The 22,415-nt window shown below is 35.3% G+C and overlaps 1 protein-coding gene and 1 long non-coding RNA gene across 5 annotated transcripts in view; one reads left to right on the top strand and one right to left on the bottom strand.

The window, feature by feature from the left end:
* The window catches only part of LOC132652254 (uncharacterized), a 156,090-nt gene extending 155,561 nt beyond the window's left edge, over window positions 1-529 (bottom strand). Inside the window, exon 1 of one of the 3 annotated variants that reach the window (XR_009589724.1) lies at window positions 342-529. This is a non-coding gene — a long non-coding RNA (uncharacterized LOC132652254). The remainder of the gene's footprint in view (window positions 1-341) is intronic. The other 2 variants (XR_009589723.1, XR_009589722.1) reach the window with 2 other exon arrangements.
* Window positions 530-531: 2 nt separating this feature from the next.
* The window catches only part of Tmx3 (thioredoxin related transmembrane protein 3), a 42,650-nt gene continuing 20,766 nt past the window's right edge, over window positions 532-22,415 (top strand). For both annotated transcript variants that reach the window (XR_009589721.1, XM_060376953.1), the window contains exons 1-9: window positions 532-760; window positions 1,640-1,694; window positions 4,609-4,648; window positions 5,975-6,098; window positions 10,951-10,996; window positions 12,947-13,027; window positions 18,107-18,206; window positions 18,844-18,921; window positions 21,090-21,156. Coding sequence is in view for 1 of the 2 variants with exons in the window: in XM_060376953.1 (XP_060232936.1) it covers window positions 706-760; window positions 1,640-1,694; window positions 4,609-4,648; window positions 5,975-6,098; window positions 10,951-10,996; window positions 12,947-13,027; window positions 18,107-18,206; window positions 18,844-18,921; window positions 21,090-21,156 (646 nt within the window). In the remaining variant the exon portion in view is untranslated. The remainder of the gene's footprint in view (window positions 761-1,639; window positions 1,695-4,608; window positions 4,649-5,974; window positions 6,099-10,950; window positions 10,997-12,946; window positions 13,028-18,106; window positions 18,207-18,843; window positions 18,922-21,089; window positions 21,157-22,415) is intronic.

The following is a 22,415-nucleotide window of genomic DNA, read 5'->3' as shown; positions in this document are numbered from 1 at the left end:
ATGTGTGCGTGTGCATGAGTGTAATGCACTGAGTCTCAATGTTGCTGCTTGCATAAGCATGGCAACCAACCACTTAAGAAAATATAATACAACACCGGAGCAACCGTTAACTGTATAGTTCTCCCATCCATAATGGCATAATGGCAACATGAATCAATTTTTAAGATTCTAAATAGGTTTTTACAAAGAGGGTGTCAGAGCTCGGCAATACAGCCTTCTATTTTAAAGCACTATTTCCAGCTATAAGTGTACTACTATCTCAGTGTACAAGTGAGTTCACAGGATTTAGCAGAAAGTTTAAAACATGCAAAACTCAGGCTTACAGTGCATTTGGACCTTACCCCAGCTCCAGCATTAAAAGTTCACCGACAATGCCGTACGTGCATTCGGGGAAGAGTCCCATGGCACAACCACACTGTCACAGGAAGAATTCAGCGCGGATTCCCACGCTCTTCAGAGCTCTGAGGGAGCGAAGGCTCCGTGAGAACTCGAATGCGCGTGCGCATTGCTCGGGCGCATGCGTCGCGTCCTGCGCATGCTCAGAGACTACGACCGCTGGGCTACAGGGAGCCTGCGGGAGGCCGGCACACCCCGACCCGCCTCTGCCTTACTCAGCGCTGTTCCGCGTCCCAGGTTTTTCTCACTTTCTTTTCTTGCCAGTTTTTGTTTCCGCGCGTGCTCGTCGCGGGGTCTACGCCGCGCTCCATGGCAAGAGCTGCGGAGCGAAGGAACTGGACGACTCTCCGGCTATGCGCTGCCGGTAAGAAGCGCGCGGGGCGGTGGGGAACAGTGGGAGGTTGGGCCAAGATGAAACCGGGCCGAATTGGGCACGCACCGCGGGGTACTTAGGGTACCCATTCTGCCTCCATCGGTGAGTCGGGCTTCCTCAACGGGACTCTGCGAGAGGCAACTGCTACCTTCTCTGCGATCAGGAAGTTTCCTTGATTCCATTGGTTGATGGACAAGGATGTCGAGCCCCAATTTAGCATAGGTTCTGGGTCTTGTTACAGTGGAAGGCTTTTCTTGCCCAAGCTAAAAGAGGGATGATGCCTAAAGGCAGATCCTGGTCAGATATCCAAAACTATGTGGTGTAGAGACCACGCATCTTTTAAGCTCTCAGTCATCAGCTGTCATGGAGGGGAATACTGGCAAGAGGTTCTCTATAGTTCACTCCTTCCTTAACTCAGCTACCATTTAAAATTCTCTGTGAGCCAGGGACTGCCCTGAAATAAGTGTTAGAACTGAAGCCCAGTGTTGTCTTTTTCTGCCTATTTTGGGGAATTTCATTTAGACTTTATCGAAGAGATAAATGCTACTAGAGAAAAGGGAAATTATTTTCATCTCTAGGCCAGAAAATTAAGTTAGCGGAAAAGAAAAATAAAACGAGTGGAAATATGTAGTATAAGCAACTGTGTATTTTGTGTACTCACATAGTGATTGCCCTTTGCAATATAATTGCATGCAGAGTAAATGTTTACTGAGTGGATGAACTACTTAAGCTTTTATGTCACTTAACCTTGTAATGGATCATTGCTGAGATTTTTTTGTTAGATAGAAAATGCGAACATTGCATAGGCAATTTAGACGAGGTAAAAACAAAGTAATGAATCAATTATTTTATACATTTTGTCCTTTCCAGTTATTTTACTTGACCTGACTGTCTGTAAAGGATTTGTAGAAGATCTAAATGAATCGTGAGTATACATACATGTGTAAAATACTATTAAATATTATTTAAGTTTGTCTAACTCAGATGTCATCCATATATTCTCAAATGAATCTTTAATAATAGGTGCAGTGATGATTGAGACTAACGTAGCCAGTTTTGTTTCAGGACTTGTTTAAAGTACCTGCCATTTACATGCAAAAAGAAGAGTACTCCAGAAAGTTTTGCTAATAGTTATAAGGTGAAAACCAGCAAATATTTCCGAATCGTTTCTTTTTTTTTTTTTTTATTAACCATACAAAGTTAGTATTGGAATTCAGTGTTTAATCTGTAATATAACAATTTTATTCACAAGACCTTGCTCACAATAGGTGGGAAAAACATACTTCATTGCAAAATTCAAGGTCAGTCTCTCTGCCTTGACTGCAGCTGACAATAATCTCTTCTTTGGCAGGCCTTTCCCACACCAGATTTGGTGTACAATCAGTCTCTGAGAGGAGCTTATAGTCAAGGACTCAGCCCTCCCATGCCAACCAAGCTCATAAGTATACCAGCATTCCTAGCCTACTTGTTGGCAGATTTATTGGAGGCTTTACCTTTTTCATATACTTTATTACTAAAATTTTTCATAAAGTTTGATACCGTATTGAGGTCTTTAACTTAGTTTCCCACTTAAAGAGAGGCAGAAGTCTTCTTTTGTGCTCCTCATCATGAGATGGATTTCCCTATCTGTACTGCATCTGCCTGGCGCTTTTATGGTACTATTTCATGATGGAAACAAACAAACAAACAAAAAAAAAAACACCTACTATGGAGCTACCATCCTTTTAATCTCTTTCTTTCATTGTCAATAGTAGATGAATCAGGACTTGTTGCTTCCAGTTTTCCTTTTGCGTCTGCAATGTGTGTGCATATGTTTAAGCACAACCTTTGTAGGAGTGTGCAAAGGACAGATGATTACTATGGTAATCTTGTCTTTGAGACAGGATCTTTCTCTTAACCTGGTACTGGCCAGTATCTACCAAGCCCCAGCACCATTCCTGTTTCTACCCTATAACACTGAGATTGCAGGTATAGTGTTATCGTTTTTGTAGGTTCTAGAATCTAAACCCTGGCCCTGCTTGCACAACAGTCTTACTCATTGAACAATTTGTGCAGACAGTTTCAGTTTGTTCCTTGTCCCCATCAAACACTTTGGCACCCAATTGTGTGACAGGATTGCTGTAGTGAGTAGTATGGTCTTTTGAATACAGGTATTCTTGCGGATTACCAAGAAGTATGAACATCTGTGGGTTCTAGTATTAGTAATGGGAGTTGAGGATGTGTTTGAAGATTGTTTATAGAAACTATATTTGACACACCTGGGTTGGCTACCCAGAGGCTATTTAAGCTGTGGGCTGGCTTTCCCCAGGGTCCGAGGATTGTTCAAGGTTCCTGAATAAACTGCATTGAAAAAAAAAAAAAGAAAGAAACTATATTTGAGGAAAACTCTTCAATAACAAGAAAGTAGCTTAATTTATCTCAGTGGTGTCTTATGGGGTATGTCACTATCAACCACTTTTTTCACACTGTTCTTATAATGGTAACTGCCTGAGGAGAGGGAAGTTTACTTTTGGTAATCATTTTGCTCCCTGTACAGATACTTACCTGAAAGGCTCTTCCATTGGGTAATGTTAATAATAGAGTACCTTGCTTGATGGCTGAATGTGAAAACTGAAATGTATCTCGTGCTAATGTCAGCCAGTGTTGCCACTCAGATCCACAGTACAGTGTCCCATGAAAAGGGAATTCCATTGTGAAAAGGCACCAAAACAATATAGAAAAAAAGAAAGTCCCATTTGTTGCATTCTGTTGAAGGCTAAATAGCCTGTGCAGGGAGGTTTCTGAAGCCCAAAGTCATGCCACTCTCACTAGGTGAAACATGTCGGACCCCTTTTGTTGTCTGTAATATTCCTCTGGACCTCAATGCCAGTGATGTGCTTTGTCATCCCCATGCTTTGTGCTGACTTACTCTATTCTTTGTAGGTCCTGTGTGCCATATTTGCTTCCTGTTCAGGTTTTCTAAGAGCATTGCATCTGATGGTAGCCCTGGAGTTTTGAATTAACTAGATGATGGAATTTTACAAGTTCATTATGGCCAGGAATATGAATCTCAGACATGTGATCCCAGTGCAACAATTCTGGATTTTTTGCTTTTCACAAACATTTTATAAGAACTGTATTCTTTACTAGGAAATAATGAGACTCCTAAAATCCAAGTTCTTGATACAAAGAAGAGACCAATCTTGTAAACAGTGTTTTCTGAGCATAACCTAAAGCCACTGCCTTAAATTTCCTGCACAGATTTAAAATGGAATATAGTAGTGAAGAGTGTAGATATATGCTGTCATCTCTCCTGGAGATTAGTTCCAGAATTTTCTATAGATAACAAAGTCTGGACACTCAAGTACATTATACATACATACATACATATATATTATGAAAAGTTATTTGCATGTATCTTACACACATCTTTCTTTGTTTTAACTAATCTCTACAGTTTATGTAATACCTAACAAAGTATAATACAAATACTTTTGCTGTATTGTTAATGGACTAAAGTAAAAACTAATACTTGTTCAGTATAGAGATGCCCCTTGTTCCAAGTGGAATACCAGATTAAGAAAACAGATTACAATTGTGGTTTTCCCCCAAAATTCTTCTTTCTTTTTTATTTTTTCAATTCTTCAGTTTTCAATTTTAATTCTTAAAATGTTTACTGAATAGGATAAGATTTAGCAGTCACTGAGTAAAAATTTTATATAAAACTTTTATTCAGAGAATTTGTTCTGTTTCTGTATTGATCAGTTCAATAGTCTTACTTAAATTTATATTTGTAAATTATTGTAGTTGTGATATTGTTTGTAAATATAAATATAAAATTTATTTTTTCTTTTTTTTAGATTTAAAGATAATCGAAAAGATGACATTTGGCTTGTTGATGTGAGTATGTAAATTTAAGTATCATTTTTGCTCTCTCCTATGCAAAGAGGATAATTTGTTTTCTTAGATATTGCTACTTGTATTTCCCCCAATATGTGTATGGGTATGGTATATGTACATGTATGTATGCATATTTGTAAGTATACATTCACTTGTGTGTGTGAATGTACATGGTGTATGTCTGTGCCTGTGAAGGCCAGAGATTGACATTGTGACTTCAGTTGTTCAGCATCTTGTATAATGTAAGACGGGCTCTTTCACTGATGGAACTCAAGATTTTCTGTTTTGGTTAAGTGTCTTGCTCTGGGGATTCCCTGTCTCTTTTTCCAGTGGACTAAAATGTGTAATCTTAGATCTTTATATTTGAATGACCCTGAGAACTTTCAAGTTTCTGGCAAAGAAATTCATTTTTTGATGAAATGCTGGGAGTAGGGTCATTCTAAAGGAAGCTGCGACCTTTTATAATGAAGTTGTAGATTATATCTTAAGGAGATACATTGTGATTTCAGTATAGGCTTAACTCGTTTCTTTTTTTTTTTTAAGAGATTCAATTATATTAAAATAACAGTAATACCAAACATACTTTCATCCCATTACTGAGCAAAATTAAATTTGGGTCTTTGTTTTAACATGTATTAGAAGAAAAAAAAAAAAAAAGAGCATAACCCACAAAATGGAACAAGATAGCAGAGTTGGTGACTATTAAAGGTAGAAGATAGAGCCTGAGAAACTACTGGTTAATTCTTTCTTTTTTTATTTGTGTTTCCATAGTATCAACTTTAAAAATAAGTCTCATTTCATGAAAATACATAAATATTGTATTAATACCATATAACTTAAGGAACTAATTAAATTGATGATTCTGGAATTCTGAAAGGCCATGATTATAATCAACCTGACTTGTCTCTGTGCCAAATCTATCAATGATCACCCATATTCTGCCAGTGAAAACCATAGAACTAAGCAAACGCACCTACCTCTGTTAAATTTTTGTGCTAAGAACAGATGTTTTCCATGAACACAAGTTGCTTGTGGTATGGTGAATGCATGTTTATTTAGTGGTTTTATCTTATAGAAACATGGACACATTTGCACAGAATTAAAGACTTACTTAATCACATTTCTATTCTAAATACCTATCAGATAGTCAGTTAAAATATTAGTTTTTGAGGTATCTAGACTCATGGGTTTTATTTTGTTATATTGCCACTTAACTGTTTTGTTTGAAAAGATTAATATTACATTGCTTAAATAAATTCTTTAAATATTATGGTTGATCTTCATAGTGATGCAGCTTTTTAATGTGTTTTCTTTCCTTTTGTGTAGTTTTATGCACCCTGGTGTGGCCATTGTAAAAAACTGGAACCAATTTGGAATGAGGTTGGGCTTGAAATGAAAAGTATTGGTTCTCCAGTTAAAGTTGGAAAGATGGATGCTACTTCCTATTCTAGTAAGCTCATCGCTAATTTTTGTATTGTTCTAATAATGGAAATATTTTAATTAGAGTAATTTTCGGGGTGAGTAGAAGGGATGTTTTGTCATGTAAAGATGTTTTGCCATGTATATTATTTTAATATACATTGTGAGCTAATCTTAATCATAGCATAGACATGCAAGTCATTGTTCCTAGTTGAGTCTGCATTGATGATAATATATTATAGGATACAGCTATAGAGAATTTGAAAAGTATAAGCTGAGGAAAAGGGATACAGAAATAAGTAGAAGTTTAAAAAATGGACTGAGTTAGAAAAAATGAGTGAGATTAGGGAGGTAGTAAGAGTAAAAAATGAGATTAATGAATGGGTACAGAAACTGAATTAATCTGAGACAAGTCCATGTCACCCCATAAGCCAAATCTGCCTTGTTGCCAATTTTTGTAAATAGAATTATTGGACTATTTCCACAGTCATTTGTATATTGTTATGTGAACTATTTTCATGCTCCATTGTCAGAACTGAGTTGTGATAGAAACTGCATGTCCCCATAACCTAATCTTTACTAAGAAGTGTCTTAAGGGAAATGATAAAAGAAGAAATTAAGCTAAGAGAAGTATGGAGTGTTGTAGTGATTTGGAAAGAGCATGACTTCAGAGAAAATAAGATTGGCACTGTGTATTGCTTATGTGTGTGACACTAAGGCCCTAAGCTTTGGCTTTATTGGTAAACATTTAATTATGATATTTCTTTTACTGGCTATTTTGAAGTTTGAAAGATGTGACATGTGTAAAATCCGTTGTGTCCAATAAGATTGGTTCCCTTGTCTCTTACGTAAAGTAGAATCATGTTGTGTGGCAATATGCATGCCTGCTATCTTTAAAACAAAACAAAAAATGGGACAGGATCTTTCCCTATAGTTCAGACTGGCCTGGAACATTTTGTGACGTCCTAGGACTCGTATCAGTCCTCTTCCTCAGTCTCTCAAGTACTAGGATTACAAGTATGAACCAACACACCCAGCCATTTACTGTGCATTTCTTTTTTAGGATGTCAGGTTCATGTACTTGGGGTTGAGACAGGCCCATGTTTTTTATCTCAACTCTTACGTCCTACTCTGTGGCTATGAATGTTAGCTGTTTTAATCTATCAGGGAGCAGTAATCTTTAAGATGATAAAGACTGTATAATGTTTCATATTTAAAAGCTAGTGCATGTGATAATACAGAAGGAACCATGTTAAGAGTTTCCTAGGTCAGACAGTGTTTTACATTTTATCATTTGTCAATAGGGAGAAAACTCATTTGAGGGAAAGCAAATGATTTGATAAAAATATTTTTGGTAGAAGCTTGTAAGATGAAAGAGAAGAATACATACAGGAGGATAATCTATATGAACTTTTATATGTATTCTGGGAGCTTAGGCTTGAATAGAAACAGCAGAGCAGTGTAAATAATATTCATAGTCATTTGCAGGGCTGAAGTTATAGACGGGATAGATTGCCACTGTACTCCTAGATGTACTTGCTGAGCTGTATAACACCACTGTTGTATGGCAAAGCTAGATGTTTAGTTTCTTGTTTATGTTCAAGCTGTCAGCTAACCTAAATTGGCAGTTTTTAGTTTACTGATCTTTTTGAATCAGTGATCGAGAATGTAGATGAGTTGTCAGAGCTGAGATTACTGAGTCAAATAAATTAATTTTTGAAACCTTAGAAGGAGATAAGAACACTGGCAGGCCACTGTTGTAGAGAAGGAGGATAATATGCTTGGATTAGTGTTTAACAGTATTAGAAGAGGCTGGAGAGATAGCTCTGTGGTTAAGAGCACTTTACTATTGCAAAGGACCTGGGTTTGGTTCCCAGCACCCACAGGGTGGCTCATATTGTCACACGTATTTACTTTTAGATGCACTCATTCACTTATCCACTTAATCAGATTTCATTTCCTAACTATTTATGAACCTCCATTCCAATCTTTAGAGATTATTGAAAAGCCAAACAAGTTCCATTAGGCCAAAAAATGCTTATAGTAAGTGCCAAAAAGTCTGGAAAATGGCAGACTTATTGATCATTTTAATCATTTAATGGAAAATAAAATGGGGATATAAAGAAAAGTCATTGGGAAAAATACGTACATATAATACATGCAATGAATTTAAGTTGTAAATATCTTAAAGATGAAACTGTGTGATGCCTCAGTGATATTTACAGTAACTCAGAAAGCTTATAGTGTCTGATCCTTTAATATTTGAAATTTAGTATTTTTGTTTGTTTTTTGATTTTTCTTTTTCTTTTATATATTAGTAAGTGACCTTATTAAAGTGGTTCTGTGATTAGGAAAAAGTGCCAAATTAAGAGTTAGATATTCCTCAGTGGTACAACACTCCCCTGGTGTGTGTAAAGGCAGTAAGTTTTGTTTGATAGTTAAAGTGAGAAAGTCTTTTAACTCGAAACTCTAGTTTCGACATTTTAATTTCATAGATGTGATTGTTTCAGTTTATATTTCTTGTTCACAAAGCATTGTTACATAGAGGTAGCCATAAGGAAACATGTATTTTAACACATCATTTTGTGCAAACCATGTAACTTTGGGAAAGGAGAAAGAGAAACTCATATATATGGAACACTGTCACCCACCAAGTATTTTATGGGTACTTTATACACTTTGTGTAATATACTCTGTGGATGTAGACCAGTGAAACTCCTCCACTTCTGCCTCCCAACTTACAGCCCAGCCAGAACAGTAATTCATTCTTATGGATCCTGCTGTTTAATAGGCCAAACATGGTCTATTACGGAAGTCATTCTTTCATAGAAAAGTTGCAAAGTCAGCATTCATTTACCTGGAACAAAACTTAGTGATTGTTTACTCTGTGGTAGCTTATGCCAGTTGCAGGGTCATTTCCCTATAAGATATTTAATGAGTGTTCACTATAAGCTAGCACATGCCAAACACATTCTAGACATTGGTAATATACCATTGAACAAAGAGAAACTGGGTTCTTATGAGACATTAACTACAAGGAAAACAATATCCAATAAACATAAGTAAATTACTTGTCTTTTTTTTTTCAGTGAATGCACTGTCTCCACTTTACTGTGCAGAAAAAAAAAATGTTCTTTTTAGTATGTTGAAAACATTGATTAGTATTCATAAACTGCTGTTTAGAGATTACAGACATAATTTTGTCTTATAATTCTCAATGCTTAAATACCGCAAGTCTTTAGTAAAGCATGTTTTATAACATCTACACATACACAGAGATCTATTCTTCCAGGAATGAATGCTAAAAGTATTTCTTATAATTTAACTTCTTAAGTTAAATTATATAGTTTCCCCCATCATAATATGCTTATTTCTATTGTGGAGCTCCTAAAATCCTGCTTACATTCTAACTTACATTTCGCCTTATTTTACAGTCGGGATTACATTTGCCTCACTTTCATGAACAAACCTGCACTGACTGGTATTTGTCTGGCACCATTCCTATTCTTTGTTCTTTGTCCTTTGTTAAAGGATTATGTTTGCAAATTTCCTTTCTTGACTACAAAATTTTTACATTGTGACTATAGTTCATGGTTTTTCAAACTTGTATTATTGACATTTTGGACCAGGTATTTTTTTTTTCTGGATTACTTTTTTGTGCTGTTTAGGTTGTTGGAATTTTTAGCAGCACCATATCTCTGACCTACTCTCTAGATTGAAGAAAAGCCTCTTCACCTCCCACTTCTTTCTCCTCTACCCATATGTACATTAAACCCATCTTTATTTACCTGACAGTCACTGTTTATGCCCTTTTTATGTTGGTCATATAAAGGAAATACACAAGAAATATGAAGAAAAATAGTAGTTTTATTTTTTAACTCCTCACTCTTCCTCCCCTTCCAGTTCATAGGTCTAACAACAAAAGGCAAATAACGTGAAATGACTGATCTCACATGCCAAAATTCGAGACAAAGTTAGGCCCAGAATCTAAGATCACAATTCTTACCTTCACCTGTCTATACTGTTGAGTTGTTATAATTTCAAGGAACAAACAAATAAAATAGCAAACTCCATATTTTATCTTGTCTATGAATATTTAAAATTATAAAGTACCAGGGGGAGTTGTGTTACAAGCAGCTTATATGAAGGGATTGATGTCAAGTTTGTATGTGAACCATTTTTCTCTAAGTTGGAAGAAAAACAAAAACTGATTTTTGTTTCACCCTTGCCTCCTAATTTATATTTTCACTCAAACAATATTTCTAGTCTTCCAAAGTTCTGTTCTGTCTGATAACAATCCACTTTTTCTTCACACAGTTATTTTGAGGTACATTTAAAGGATATTAAACCATTAAATTCAGTTATAACTATTCCACCTCAGTATATATTAGCATGTCTGCCATAATGTGCCATCAGATATCACTTAGCAGTGAGGCCAGGATCAGGGGTCAGGAACTAGACCTGGAGTTTTATGTGTTAGATTATGTGATAGATATTTTCCTATACATGTCTTTATTTAAAAATCCTTCTCTACACTTTCCCTCATGAGTCTTCAGGATTTTAATTTGTGTACACATGTATGGGGAATATAGATCATGAAACTAGAACAGGGACCAGAAAGGGAGAGAAGACAGTAGAAGAGGGGTAAGAACAAAATGTAATTATTATTTTGCCATTCACTCTTTACTTTTTGAGAGTATTTTCTGAAGTTAATATGTTACATTATTAATTATAAAAAGTGTCATGTTTTTTTCCTTTGTGAGATTTTAATACTTAAAAACACTCAGATTTATATAAACTTTTTTTCTAAGTAAAAGGCTCGTGTTACCTAGTTTTCTCAGTTTAAAAGGAACTTAGAAATATTTATTCTTTTTCTTATCAAGGCATTGCTTCAGAGTTTGGAGTTCGAGGTTATCCAACAATTAAGCTGTAAGTCGAGTATTGTATGTTTATATGTATAGTTTTAATAGTTCAGACTGTTTACATTTTATTTATTCAAGTACGTTCTTTGGAGGATGAAAGTTTAGGTTCAGCCATTGTTTTTAAACCAAGTATGTGATCAAAAGTGAGAGACTACATCTCTATACATCTTCATGTTTAAGTGTATGGTATGAAGCTAATTCAGTAAATGTGTACTGAGTATTCACTGTGTCGCATGCACTTATAGGATGATGCACACATTTATAAATTGTGAAAGGTCTCTTCTTGAGGAGCCCCAGTATGTGTTCTGCTTTGCCACTGCAGATCACATCTAACAGATTTCATTCTTGTATAATTAAAGACACTAGCTTCATTAGAGAAAAGAGAAATCAGGAGAAGCAAAATCGATAGATGTTCATTTTAATCTGTGGGTATTGATCAAGTCTACTAGAGAAATTAAATTGGAGAATGATAAGGTGAGTCAAAAGAGAATTGTTTTACAATGATTTTGCTGAATTTTCCTATTATTTTCATTAATCTTATTTTCATATTGTAAGGAACTAAGCAGTTGTTTCACAGTTTTTATTTTAAGTAAACTAACTCCAATATTTTAAAACCCCAAATTTTACAATTTTGAGTGAATATATTAACCTGTTTTTTTATTGACATTATTCTTTTTTTGTTTTTTTTTTATATTTAACTACTTAATTTCATTTATTTGTTTATTTTGTGGTGTAAGAATACAACTCAGTGGAGCTGATGGGAGCTCCTTACACCAGGTGGGACCAGAGATTAAACTGAGGTTTTCAGGCTTAGTAGCAATTAATAGAAGCAACTTTATCAAATTAGCTGCTATGACTTCCATCTGCAAGTCAATTTAAAACAATTTTAGTCACTAAAATAAGAAAAATAGAATGTGTTTGTTGAGTTTGATATCAAACTTGTCAGTAATCTATAAGGTTGTAGAGCTTTTTTTTTTAAATTTTTCATCAATTATACTTTATTCATTCTGCATCCCCCCCATAAGCCCCTCCCTCCTCCCTCCCAACCCCACCCTCCCTTCTCCCTCTGCTTGCATGCCACTCCTGGGAAATAGTAAGAGCTGAAGAGGACAGGGTCTCCACAAAGAGAGCAACAGAACAAGAAAATTTGAACACAGGGAACTTCCCAGAGACTCATACTCCAACCAAGAACTATTCATGGAGATAACCCAGAACCCCTGCACAGATGTAGCCCAGGGCAGTTCAGAGTCCAATTGGGTTACATAGTAATGTGAAGAGGGACTGCCTCTGACATAATCTGATTGGCCTGCTCTTTGATCACCTCCCTCTGGGGGGAGCAGCCTTACCAGGCCATAGTAGAGGACAATTCAGCCACTTTTGATGTGAACTGACAGACTAAGATCAGAAAGGAGAGGAGAACCTCTTTTTTTGTTTTTTGTTTTGTCTTTTGAAAATGCTATTCTATTACAGTGTATATTAATGGTCCTTTCTCTTTGTTATGAATTCTGTTTTTGCTTATATATTGTTCTATCTGTACAGTTGGTTAGCTATAAATTTATGCATTGACAAGTTAAGAAAGCTATTTTTATGCCTAATTCATGATGCGTATTGGAGGTTTTGCTACCACAAAAATATGTTAGTCCCTAGTCCTTTTATTTTCCACTAAGCTCTTGACTGTAAATATGCAAATCACTTTTCAGAAGGTACATACTATAATTCTACACTACCAGTTAAAATGTATCCCTGGCATGTGTATGGAGCATTGCCATTTCCTGTGCATCTTAAGTTGATGTTCCTCAGAGGACTCTGCACACTCTGCTTTACATAAATGTGCTGCTCTTAAAGCTTCTCCTTATTTAGTGTTTTGTGCATTTTAAAATAATACTTTATTTAATAGAGGAGGATTGAGATTAAATATAAAGGTAGTTAATTTTCTATTTTTATTTTTATTTTTAAGATTAAAGGGGGACTTGGCATATAATTACAGAGGACCACGGACTAAAGAGGATATAATTGAGTTTGCTCACAGAGTGTCTGGGTAAGTTGAAATAGCCTTTACTATATGATTTTAATATTTGAAAGAAATGTATTTTAGTATATCACATCGGACATACATTTTAGATATTAAATGTTATATGCATTTTTTAAAAATTTACATTTATGTAGCATATGCAGTGAAAATCTGTAAAGGTATAGGATATTTTGTAGTTTATGTTAATTTTGTGCTTAAGGCCATTTTATGCTTAGATTTTTTTTTTCTCCAATGAATTTTAATACATTTTCCAATTATTTATTACTTATACTACAGTCTCTCTTATTTATAAAGGACATACTAAACTCCCAGCTCAACCCCCTCCCAGGTATGCTTGAATGTGCTCTCTTTTTTTTTTTTCTCCTCAAAAAATTGCTTGTCCTTTTAGATTTTCACTTAAAGAAATTATTTTATTCCTTTCTTTAGTATCTGGATTTCCAGTATCACCAGTGTCTGTACTTTGGGTCCATTGATAAACAAAGTAAGGATTACTTGCACACAAGCCCTGTGTGATTCACTGGCTTTCTGTGTACTCTTTGAGGGAAAGCAGTATACAGTAGGGTTTCCTATTACTCAGAACAGTACACAGTTTAACTTGTGGACTGTTTCCTGTGGAAGTTTTTATTTAGTATTATCAGACCATAGTTGTTTTGAGTAATTAGAAATATGGGATATGGGGTTGGAGAGATGGCTCAGTGGTTAAGAGTACTGTCTGCTCTTCCAAAGGACCTGGGTTCAATTCCCAGCATCCACATGGCAGTTCACAACTCTCTGTAACTCCATTTCCAAGGGATCTGACACCTTGACACTGATGCAAATAAAATAAAATTAAATAAATTATTTTTTTAAAATAAAAAAATATGAGATATGCAATTAAAAGACTCAGTCTAGCAACTTCGTGAATCTTAATTTTTTAAAATATTTTCTTATGTTGTAATGCCATATGTCAATTTATATATTGCTTGTTCTGTAATTTCAGAGTCTTGAGAGAAGCACAGAATGTTACTGCTCTTTTAAACTTGGGATTTCATGGGTTTTTTTTAATTTTTAAATTTTTTTTAATATTAGTTACAGTTTATTAACTTTGTATCCCAGCTGTATCCTGCTCCCTCATTCCCTCCCATTCCTACCCTCCCTCCCTGATCTCCTCTCTGCCCCTTTCCAAGTTCACTGATAGGGGAGGACCTCCTCCCCTTTCATCTGACCCTGGTTTATCAGGTATCTTCAGGACTGGCTGCAAAGTCCTCCTCTGTGGCCTAGCAGGGCTGCTCCTCCCTCGGGTTGGGGGGGGCAAAGAGCCCCCCCATTGAGTTCATGTCAGAAATAGATCCATATTTATCACCCTGCACAAAATTAAAGTCCAACGGATCAAAGACCTCAACATAAAACCAGATACACTAAATCAGTTAGAAGAAAAAGTGGGGAAGAGCCTAGAACTCATTGACACAGGAGACGACTTCCTGAAGAGAGCACCAACAGCACAGACTCTAAGATCAACAATCAATAAATGGGACCTCATGAAACTGAAAAGCTTCTGTAAAGCAAAAGATATTGTTGTCAGAACAAAACAACAGCCTACAGACTAGGAAAGGATCTTCACCAACCCTATATCTGACAGAGGGCTGATATCCAGAATATATAAAGAACTAAAGAAATTTAAAAGCAACAAATCAAGCAATCCAATTAAAAAATGGGGTACAGAGCTAAACAGAGAATTCACAGTAGAGGAATACAGAACAGCAGAGAAAAACTTAAAGAAATGCTCAACCTCCTTAGCCATCAGAGAGATGCAAATCAAAATGACCCTGAGATTTCACCTGACACCCATCAGAATGGCTAAGATCAAGAACTCAAGTGACAACACATGCTGGAGAAAGGGGTACCCTCCTCCATTGTGGTGGGAATGCAAACTTATACAACCACTTTGGAAATCAGTCTGGCACTTTCTCAGACAATTAGGAATAGTGCTTCCTCAAGATCCAGCTATACCACTTCTAGGCATATATCCAAAAGATACTCAAGTACACAACAAGGACATTTGCTCAACCATGTTTGTAGCAGCTTTATTTGTAGTAGCCAGAACTTGGCAGCAACCCAATGTCCCTCAGTTGAGGAATGGATACAGAAATTGTACTTTTACACAATGGAATACTACTCAGCTAAAAACAAGGAAATCATGAAATTTGCAGGCAAATGGTGGAAACTGGAAAAGATCATCCTGAGTGAGGTATCCCAGAAGGAGAAAGACACACATAGTATATACTCACTTATATAGACCTATAAGATAGGATAAACATACTGTAATCTATACACCTAAAGAAGATAAACAAGAAAGAGGACCCGGGGTAAGATGATCAGTCCTCACTTAGAAAGACAAATGGGATGGACATTGGATGTTGGAGAAAACAAGTAACAGGACAGGAACCTAAACTTGGAATTTCATCCCTAGTTTGTAGCACTGAAATTTTTTTTTTAAATACAGCTAAATTAATTTTCGTTACCATCACTGCAAAGTGTCTGGCAGTATTTGCTTAGCAAGTTACATAGTTAAAACCCAGTAAAGCATTTGCATCAAACTACAAGTATTTTACTTGTTGCTGATCAGGAAGTAGATCCTTCTACGATCAGTTTTTGCTGATTTGAAGAAACATCTATGTCTTGCTAATGTGTAGAGAATATCAGTGTTTATAATTACATTTGTAATATGTTTATATGTATCTTTTTTAAGAACGTTTGTCAGATCAATTAATCTATATTGTTCTAGACACTTTGTTAACTTGGCAAGGTATATTAGTAATTATAAATAGCTTGAGGTTAAAATAGGATAGGTTCTTAATCTCTGAGCCATCTCTGGGCACAGGGTCTTTTCTGAGACTGACATTCAACCAAGGACCATGTATGGATATAACCTAGAACCTCCACTCAGATGTAGCCTGTGGTAGCTCAGTAACGAATTGGTCTCCCAAAGTGAGGGGAACAGGGACTATTTCTAACAGGAACTCAATGACTGGCTCTTTGGTCTCCCCACCCCCGAAAGGGAGGAGCAGTCCTGTTAGGCCACAGAGGAGGGCTTTGCAGCCAGTCCTGAAGATACCTGATAAAACAGGATCAGATGAATGGGGAGGAGGTCCCCCCCTATCAGTGGACTTGGAAAGGGGCACGGTGGAGATGAGGGAGGGAGGGAGGGAGGGAGGGAATGAGGGATCCGGACACGGCTGGGATACAGAGTTAATAAAATGTAACTGATAAAAAAAAAATAAAAAATAAAAAAAAATTAAAAAAAAGAAAACAAACAAGGTTGTTAAAAATTGAGGAATGTAACTAAACAGAGCATTCTCAATATGAAATAAAGGTGGCTTTAAAAAATTAAAAAGAAAACAGGATAGGTTTGTTGTATAAAGTTATTCCTCAAAATATTTGTGTAAATGCATAGAATTAGAAATTATCTTTATTAGAGTTTGTGATGGTTACATGTGTAATTTCAGTTGTATTTTCTCATTGTGATTCTATATTTCTCTTCATTTGTGAATAAATAATTTTAAATACATATATTGGAGGTAAATTAGGCTAGTGGTATGCACTTGACTCTCCTGTGGCTTCAGGTAGCTTTATGTTTGGCAGTTATTGAATGCAGGTTACCCCTAAGAGGGGATTCTCCTAATGTGAGAGTGCCTCTGGAGTAGGGAAGATTTCATAACTCAGTTGTAGAGTTGCATCACTTACTGGTTAATTGCAAAGGACTGAAGCAGAACCTAGGGAGACTGATGCAATGACCTTAAGAACTGTGTTTTGAAAGTGTTCCCTTTTGCAAAATAGGTTTTTTTCATTCTGTAAGTTTTGTGGACTGAAAGTATGATAATCTGTACCATATTTAAAAGAAAAAAGCATTTATTTCTTAACTGTTTTATAAATGATATGTTTTACAGTAACCTTTAGTGTAACTCATTTATCCATTTGTTTTTGAAAATGACTGTACAATAAATTTTGTAGGATAGTTTTCTTCAGTGGAAAGTTTTGGTGTCTTTAAAAACTCAGTTATGTTATGAAAACATGTTTTAGTTTTAATTCCAGGTGGGGGATGTGGGGCTGATTTCAGGTTGTCCACAGCAGCAAAGTATTTGCTTCATGCAGACTCTGAGAGGGGCTGTTTGCCAGCTGCATATAGTTTACTTCTGAGGACTCTGGAGAGGGAATAAAGGCCAGAGTCTAGAAAGAAAGAGGGCTCCAAGAAAGAAGGCTGCTGGTGCTTCCCCTGCTGCTCCTAGTTGCTGTTGATGCAGTTTGAAAAAAAGTCAGAAATACCATGTAAGGAAGATTGGATTTGCCCCAAAGAACCCAATGACCCTAACCAGGAAGAAGTAACTAAAAAGAGAACTACACCCTCCTCTCTCCACTTACCTTTTTGTCTCTCCTACCTGGTATTGAGGAATTGGAAGGAATTGAGGTAGAGTCCAATCTTGCTTCATGATATCTTCAAGTTCTTCTTCTCATCAAAGTACAGCAGCAGCAACTGTAGCAGGGGGTAGTTCTTAAAGACACCAAAACTTTCCACTACAGTTTTCTCTTTGTGCTAGTGTAACTGTTGCTTCCATAATAGTCATATAAATAATCATATAAATTGGAAGCTTGGTGCTTTGACTTCTATATGGTACTTAAGAAGTATGTAATATTTAAATTGACACATATTATGTAAACATTAACTCTTGTTGACTCCTGGGATACTGTTTCATGATCTGTTTCTGTAAATCTGCTTTTGAAAATGAAAGAATTCTCAGGTGAATTGTCTTGCTTTTAGCCAAGGACTATAAATGTGTGATCATTCTGTGTCTCACTGATTAAAAATATTATTGATGACGTCTAAAACAATGTATTTGAAACTGGCAGATTTAATTTTGGCTACTACATAAAGTGTTACTATGTAGTACACAAACACTGCAGGCAGAAATTTTACTTGGGTGGGTTTGGTGATATACTTAAGTACGGATAATATATTGCTAAAATGTTAAACACAGTCAGCTGTCACATAAATAAGAATGAATTGTGTACTATCTTTAGTTTATACTCATTTGTTATGTTTTCACACAGGGCTCTAATTCGGCCTCTTCCAAGTCAACAAATGTTCGACCATGTACAGAAGCGGCACCATGTATTTTTTGTTTATATTGGTGGAGAATCACCCTTGAAAGTATGACATTATCTTTTTCTTCCACATAAACATGTTGTAATTTTATTTGCTGTATTGCTATGATTTTTCCGAAACTTTAAAGCAAAATATTTTGGCTTATCTAATTATTTTTCACAATGAAAACACTTTCTTTCATCTCTTACTAAATTTGCAATTAAGAAATTAAGTAAAATTTGGGTAAACATTGCCTGCCTTAGTACTTTTTACTGTTACTGACCAGGTTATTTAATTTGCATCACTTTTGCATACTTTAAGTGAACGACTGAAAACTACAGTGCAAACATTACCTTTTTAAAGTAAAACACTGCACCTAAGTTTATTTAATGTATATGTGTATTTATGCATGCCTTTCCTTTTGTTATCACCATCACCATTCATCATTGCTAATCTCTGTTAATAAACCTGAATCAACTTTGTATTATAATTCATCAGCTATTTTTGAAGGGGAAGATAGAATCACTTAGTTGGAATGGTGGTTTGCCTTTACAACATTGCATTTGGTTATAGTTTCTTCTTTTACTAAAAGGAAATATGCTAGGAAATTCTTATACTGCTTCTAGATAGCTTTAACTATTAAATGAGTAAATTTTGGTGTTTGATATTTAAGATAATTTTTTTTCTTTTTGAACTATCATAGGAGAAATACATAGATGCTGCTTCAGAGTTAATTGTGTATACATACTTCTTTTCTGCACCAGAAGATGTGATTCCTGAGGTAATATTTAATATTTGATTTAATGATAATTTATTCTTAAGAATTATGATTTGATTTTACATGTCAGATTTATTTGTAATGTTGTATGAAAAGAGAAATTTTTACTATTGATGTCATATTGTTTATAATTCATTAACCAAGTCTTCCATGATCATGGCACTTAGAGATTGTGGTTACATTAGTGATTTTTTTTCTCTGAAATAATACTGATAAGCAGTGATACACATCAAACCCCAAAGATGCTTTTAAGTTGTAAGTTATGTGTATGATGCAAAATTCAGTCTTCTGACCCTTCACACCTAGTAGTAAGTAAATATTACAAAAACAAGATTCCAGAGATGATACCAAAAGTATATGGGCAGTGTGAGAGATGGGATATGTAGAGATAGACAAACTGTTTACATTTTTTATCAAAAAAAGTAAAGAAAGACAAAAGAAGGTATGTCTGAATAGAAAATATTTGAACTGAAACCTGCCTGATGTGAAAGAGCCTCACAGAGGTCTATGGATAGAATGTATCAGAAACAAGGAGGAGATAATACAGAGGCCCGAGGCTGGAGTATACCTTGCATATCTAGAAAATACCACAGTAGCCAGTGATCCTATAGTGCGGTGAGAAAGGGATAGAAGCAAGCAGAAGACAGTTCTTATTGTGTATATTACAGCATGTGTGAGGTTGAAGTTCATAAGGAGCTCAAATTGTTCATTTGAAAATGCTGGAAGCATTGGTCAAGTGTGAAAGATACAGAGATGAGTTGACCTTTAAGATTGGGAGTCAATAAGCAGGAGAATATGAAATCACTCTAGTGCAATGGTTCCTCTAGTGCAGTGGTTCTTAACCTTCCTAATGCTGCAACACTTTAACACAGTTCACTCTTCATGTTGTTGTAACCCCAACCATAAAATTATTGCCATTGCTACTTTGTAACTATAATTTTGCTACTGTTATGAGTCATAAAAATGTAAGTATCTATTGTGCAGAATATCTGATATACAATCCTCCTGAAATGGTAGTTCGACCCCACAGGGGTTGCAACCCAGAGATTGAGAACCACTGCTCTATGTTTTTATGTTACAGTGGCAATTCTGAAATGATTTCAGCTTGTTGAAGAACCCCTATTTTTGTCAATCTAAATCTATTCCAGTTTACCTAGTTTGATATAAGACATTTTTTCATTGCAGATAAGTTTCATACCCTTAATTTGTCATTTCTCCTTTTTTAGATATAAGTATTAATATTTTACATTTTACAGTTAGATCCCTCTATTTGGGCATACATGTGTGTGATTTGGGGCACATTCAAATAATTGTGTAACCACTACCTCTTTGAAGCTGTAGAACTAGCTGGACAGGAAGGGATCTGCTTTCAGGGAGGGATCTGAAAACATTCAGATACAAAATTTGGTTGAACTTAGGATTGTACTCTTTTTTTTTTTTTTAAGTCTTTAGTAGTAGTAGGTGGTGGTAGTGGTGGTGCGTGTGTGTATATGTGTATTTCTTAGTTTCTTTGAATTCTTTTGAAATTGTAGGTACTTGTTTTAGAAAATAAAAATTGCTAATAATGTTTGTTATTAAAAGCCTGTAATTATTACATTACCAAATCAATAAATGGCACAGACATCTGAAAGATATTAGATAAGACTTATTTTATCTGGGGCTGGGCAGTTATTTCCCTCTTAAACTAAACTTTATCTCTAAGGCTGGTATCGTATACCAATTGCTCTAAATAATTCCTATCTAGGCTATTTCCCATCCATAATCCATAAATACCTGCACATGTTCCTCATCCGGGCTGCTTTCCTCCAGCCATGCCAGATCATTAGAACAGTTCCTCTCGGCTATGTGGTTCTTTCTCTATCCCAGGGCTGCTCTCCTTTCTTTTCCTGTACCTGTTTCCTCCTCCCATGATCCTTTCTCCTCAAAGCCCTTGAACCTTAGCTCTTCCTCTCACTTCTGCCCTCCCCAGGCTTCAGCATTTTTTATTAACCAATCAACTTTAAATTTGGTAGAGCAAGGTTTATACAACAAGGGCAGGTGTACATGAGAATGCGCTCCTAAGAGACAGCAGGGAGTCCCCAGGAACAAAATAAATAATAATCAAATACAAAGTACCAGGTACTAATTGAATTGCTAGGATAAAACTTAAAACTTTTTATGTTTTTCTGCAGTATGTGACACTGAAAGAAATTCCTGCTGTGCTTGTTTTCAAAGATGACACTTATTTTGTTTATGATGGTAAGTTCCAAAGCTTTAATTCACATAAAGCCTTTCATAATTAAAACATTGTTATGCGGAAGCATTCATAAAAGATTTTCTTACAAAGTGTAGCATTTGATACAATAATCTTTTAACCCTTCAGTTGTTTTTCCATCAGTGTACTTTAGTTGCTTCCAGTGATTCGTGTGTGTGTGTGTGTGTGTGAAAATATTTGCCACTTTAAGAAATAAACAGTATTCAATTTCTATACATTAAAATGTTCAGACTTAGTTTTAGGAGGATAGTTAACTTTCATCACACACAGATGAAACATCCTCAGCAGAATGGAACCCTTATACCTTCTTTAGGTATTTCTCCCCCTATCAGAAAACACTTCCTAGAAGTAAATATGTCATTTAAATATACATTTTATTTTGATGTCATCCATATATCATAAAAAGAGTGACATAATAAAACCCTAATACTCACAGTAATATTAAATGATTAACAGGACCTTACTACAGTTGCTTCACTTTTATTGTTTCTCTTTTGAAGCATTGTAAAGCAAATTCTAATGACATTTTGTCACTATGTTTTATTATCCTTCTTTTTAAAAATGGAGGCTTTATTTGTAGTTAACCACTGGTTGTTGGGCCACTTAATAAAAAAAATATTTTCATTGTTTTAGTAAAGGAACATGTTTTGATATTTTGTCATATTTGATATTTTGATATATTTTGATAACTGCTGAAAAAACTAAGCATCTCTATTTTTTAATGTGTATAATTGAACTACCTTTATTTCTTGATATATACTTATCACTACTGCATGCAGTTACTATATATTAGATGTACTGTGTTATCTACTTAATGTTGCATTGTCATGTTATCCTTTAAATAATTTATGGAGTAGATAGTATGGCAGATACATGAATATCCTACATCTCTAGAATGTTAGGTAAGGAGATCTATACAATGATACATCAAGTCTGTTCATAGGCTCATTCATTCAAAGGATAGTTATTGAATGTTTACATTTATCACCAAACAGTCAAATAAACTTGAGAGGAAATTGTGCACATAAAAATGATAGAAAGGAAAGAATCCCTGTATGTATCTTTACCTACCTTATTTTTATTATGGAACTGCTACTAGAAGTGCTCAGTGTATACTTGATCATTGTTGCTCTTTTTTATTTTTTTTATTTTTAAGGTAGAGTGTTTTCATTTTTCTCCCAAGTGAAAATGTCTAGCAGATGTTTCTTCTGCTACTGATTATTTATGAATCTTGAAACCTAAG

Source organism: Meriones unguiculatus, chromosome 2 (genome assembly GCF_030254825.1).
Source record: "Meriones unguiculatus strain TT.TT164.6M chromosome 2, Bangor_MerUng_6.1, whole genome shotgun sequence".
NCBI lineage: Eukaryota > Metazoa > Chordata > Mammalia > Rodentia > Muridae > Meriones > Meriones unguiculatus.
Note: the sequence above shows the minus strand (reverse complement) of the source record. Positions and strands in the feature narration are given on the sequence as shown.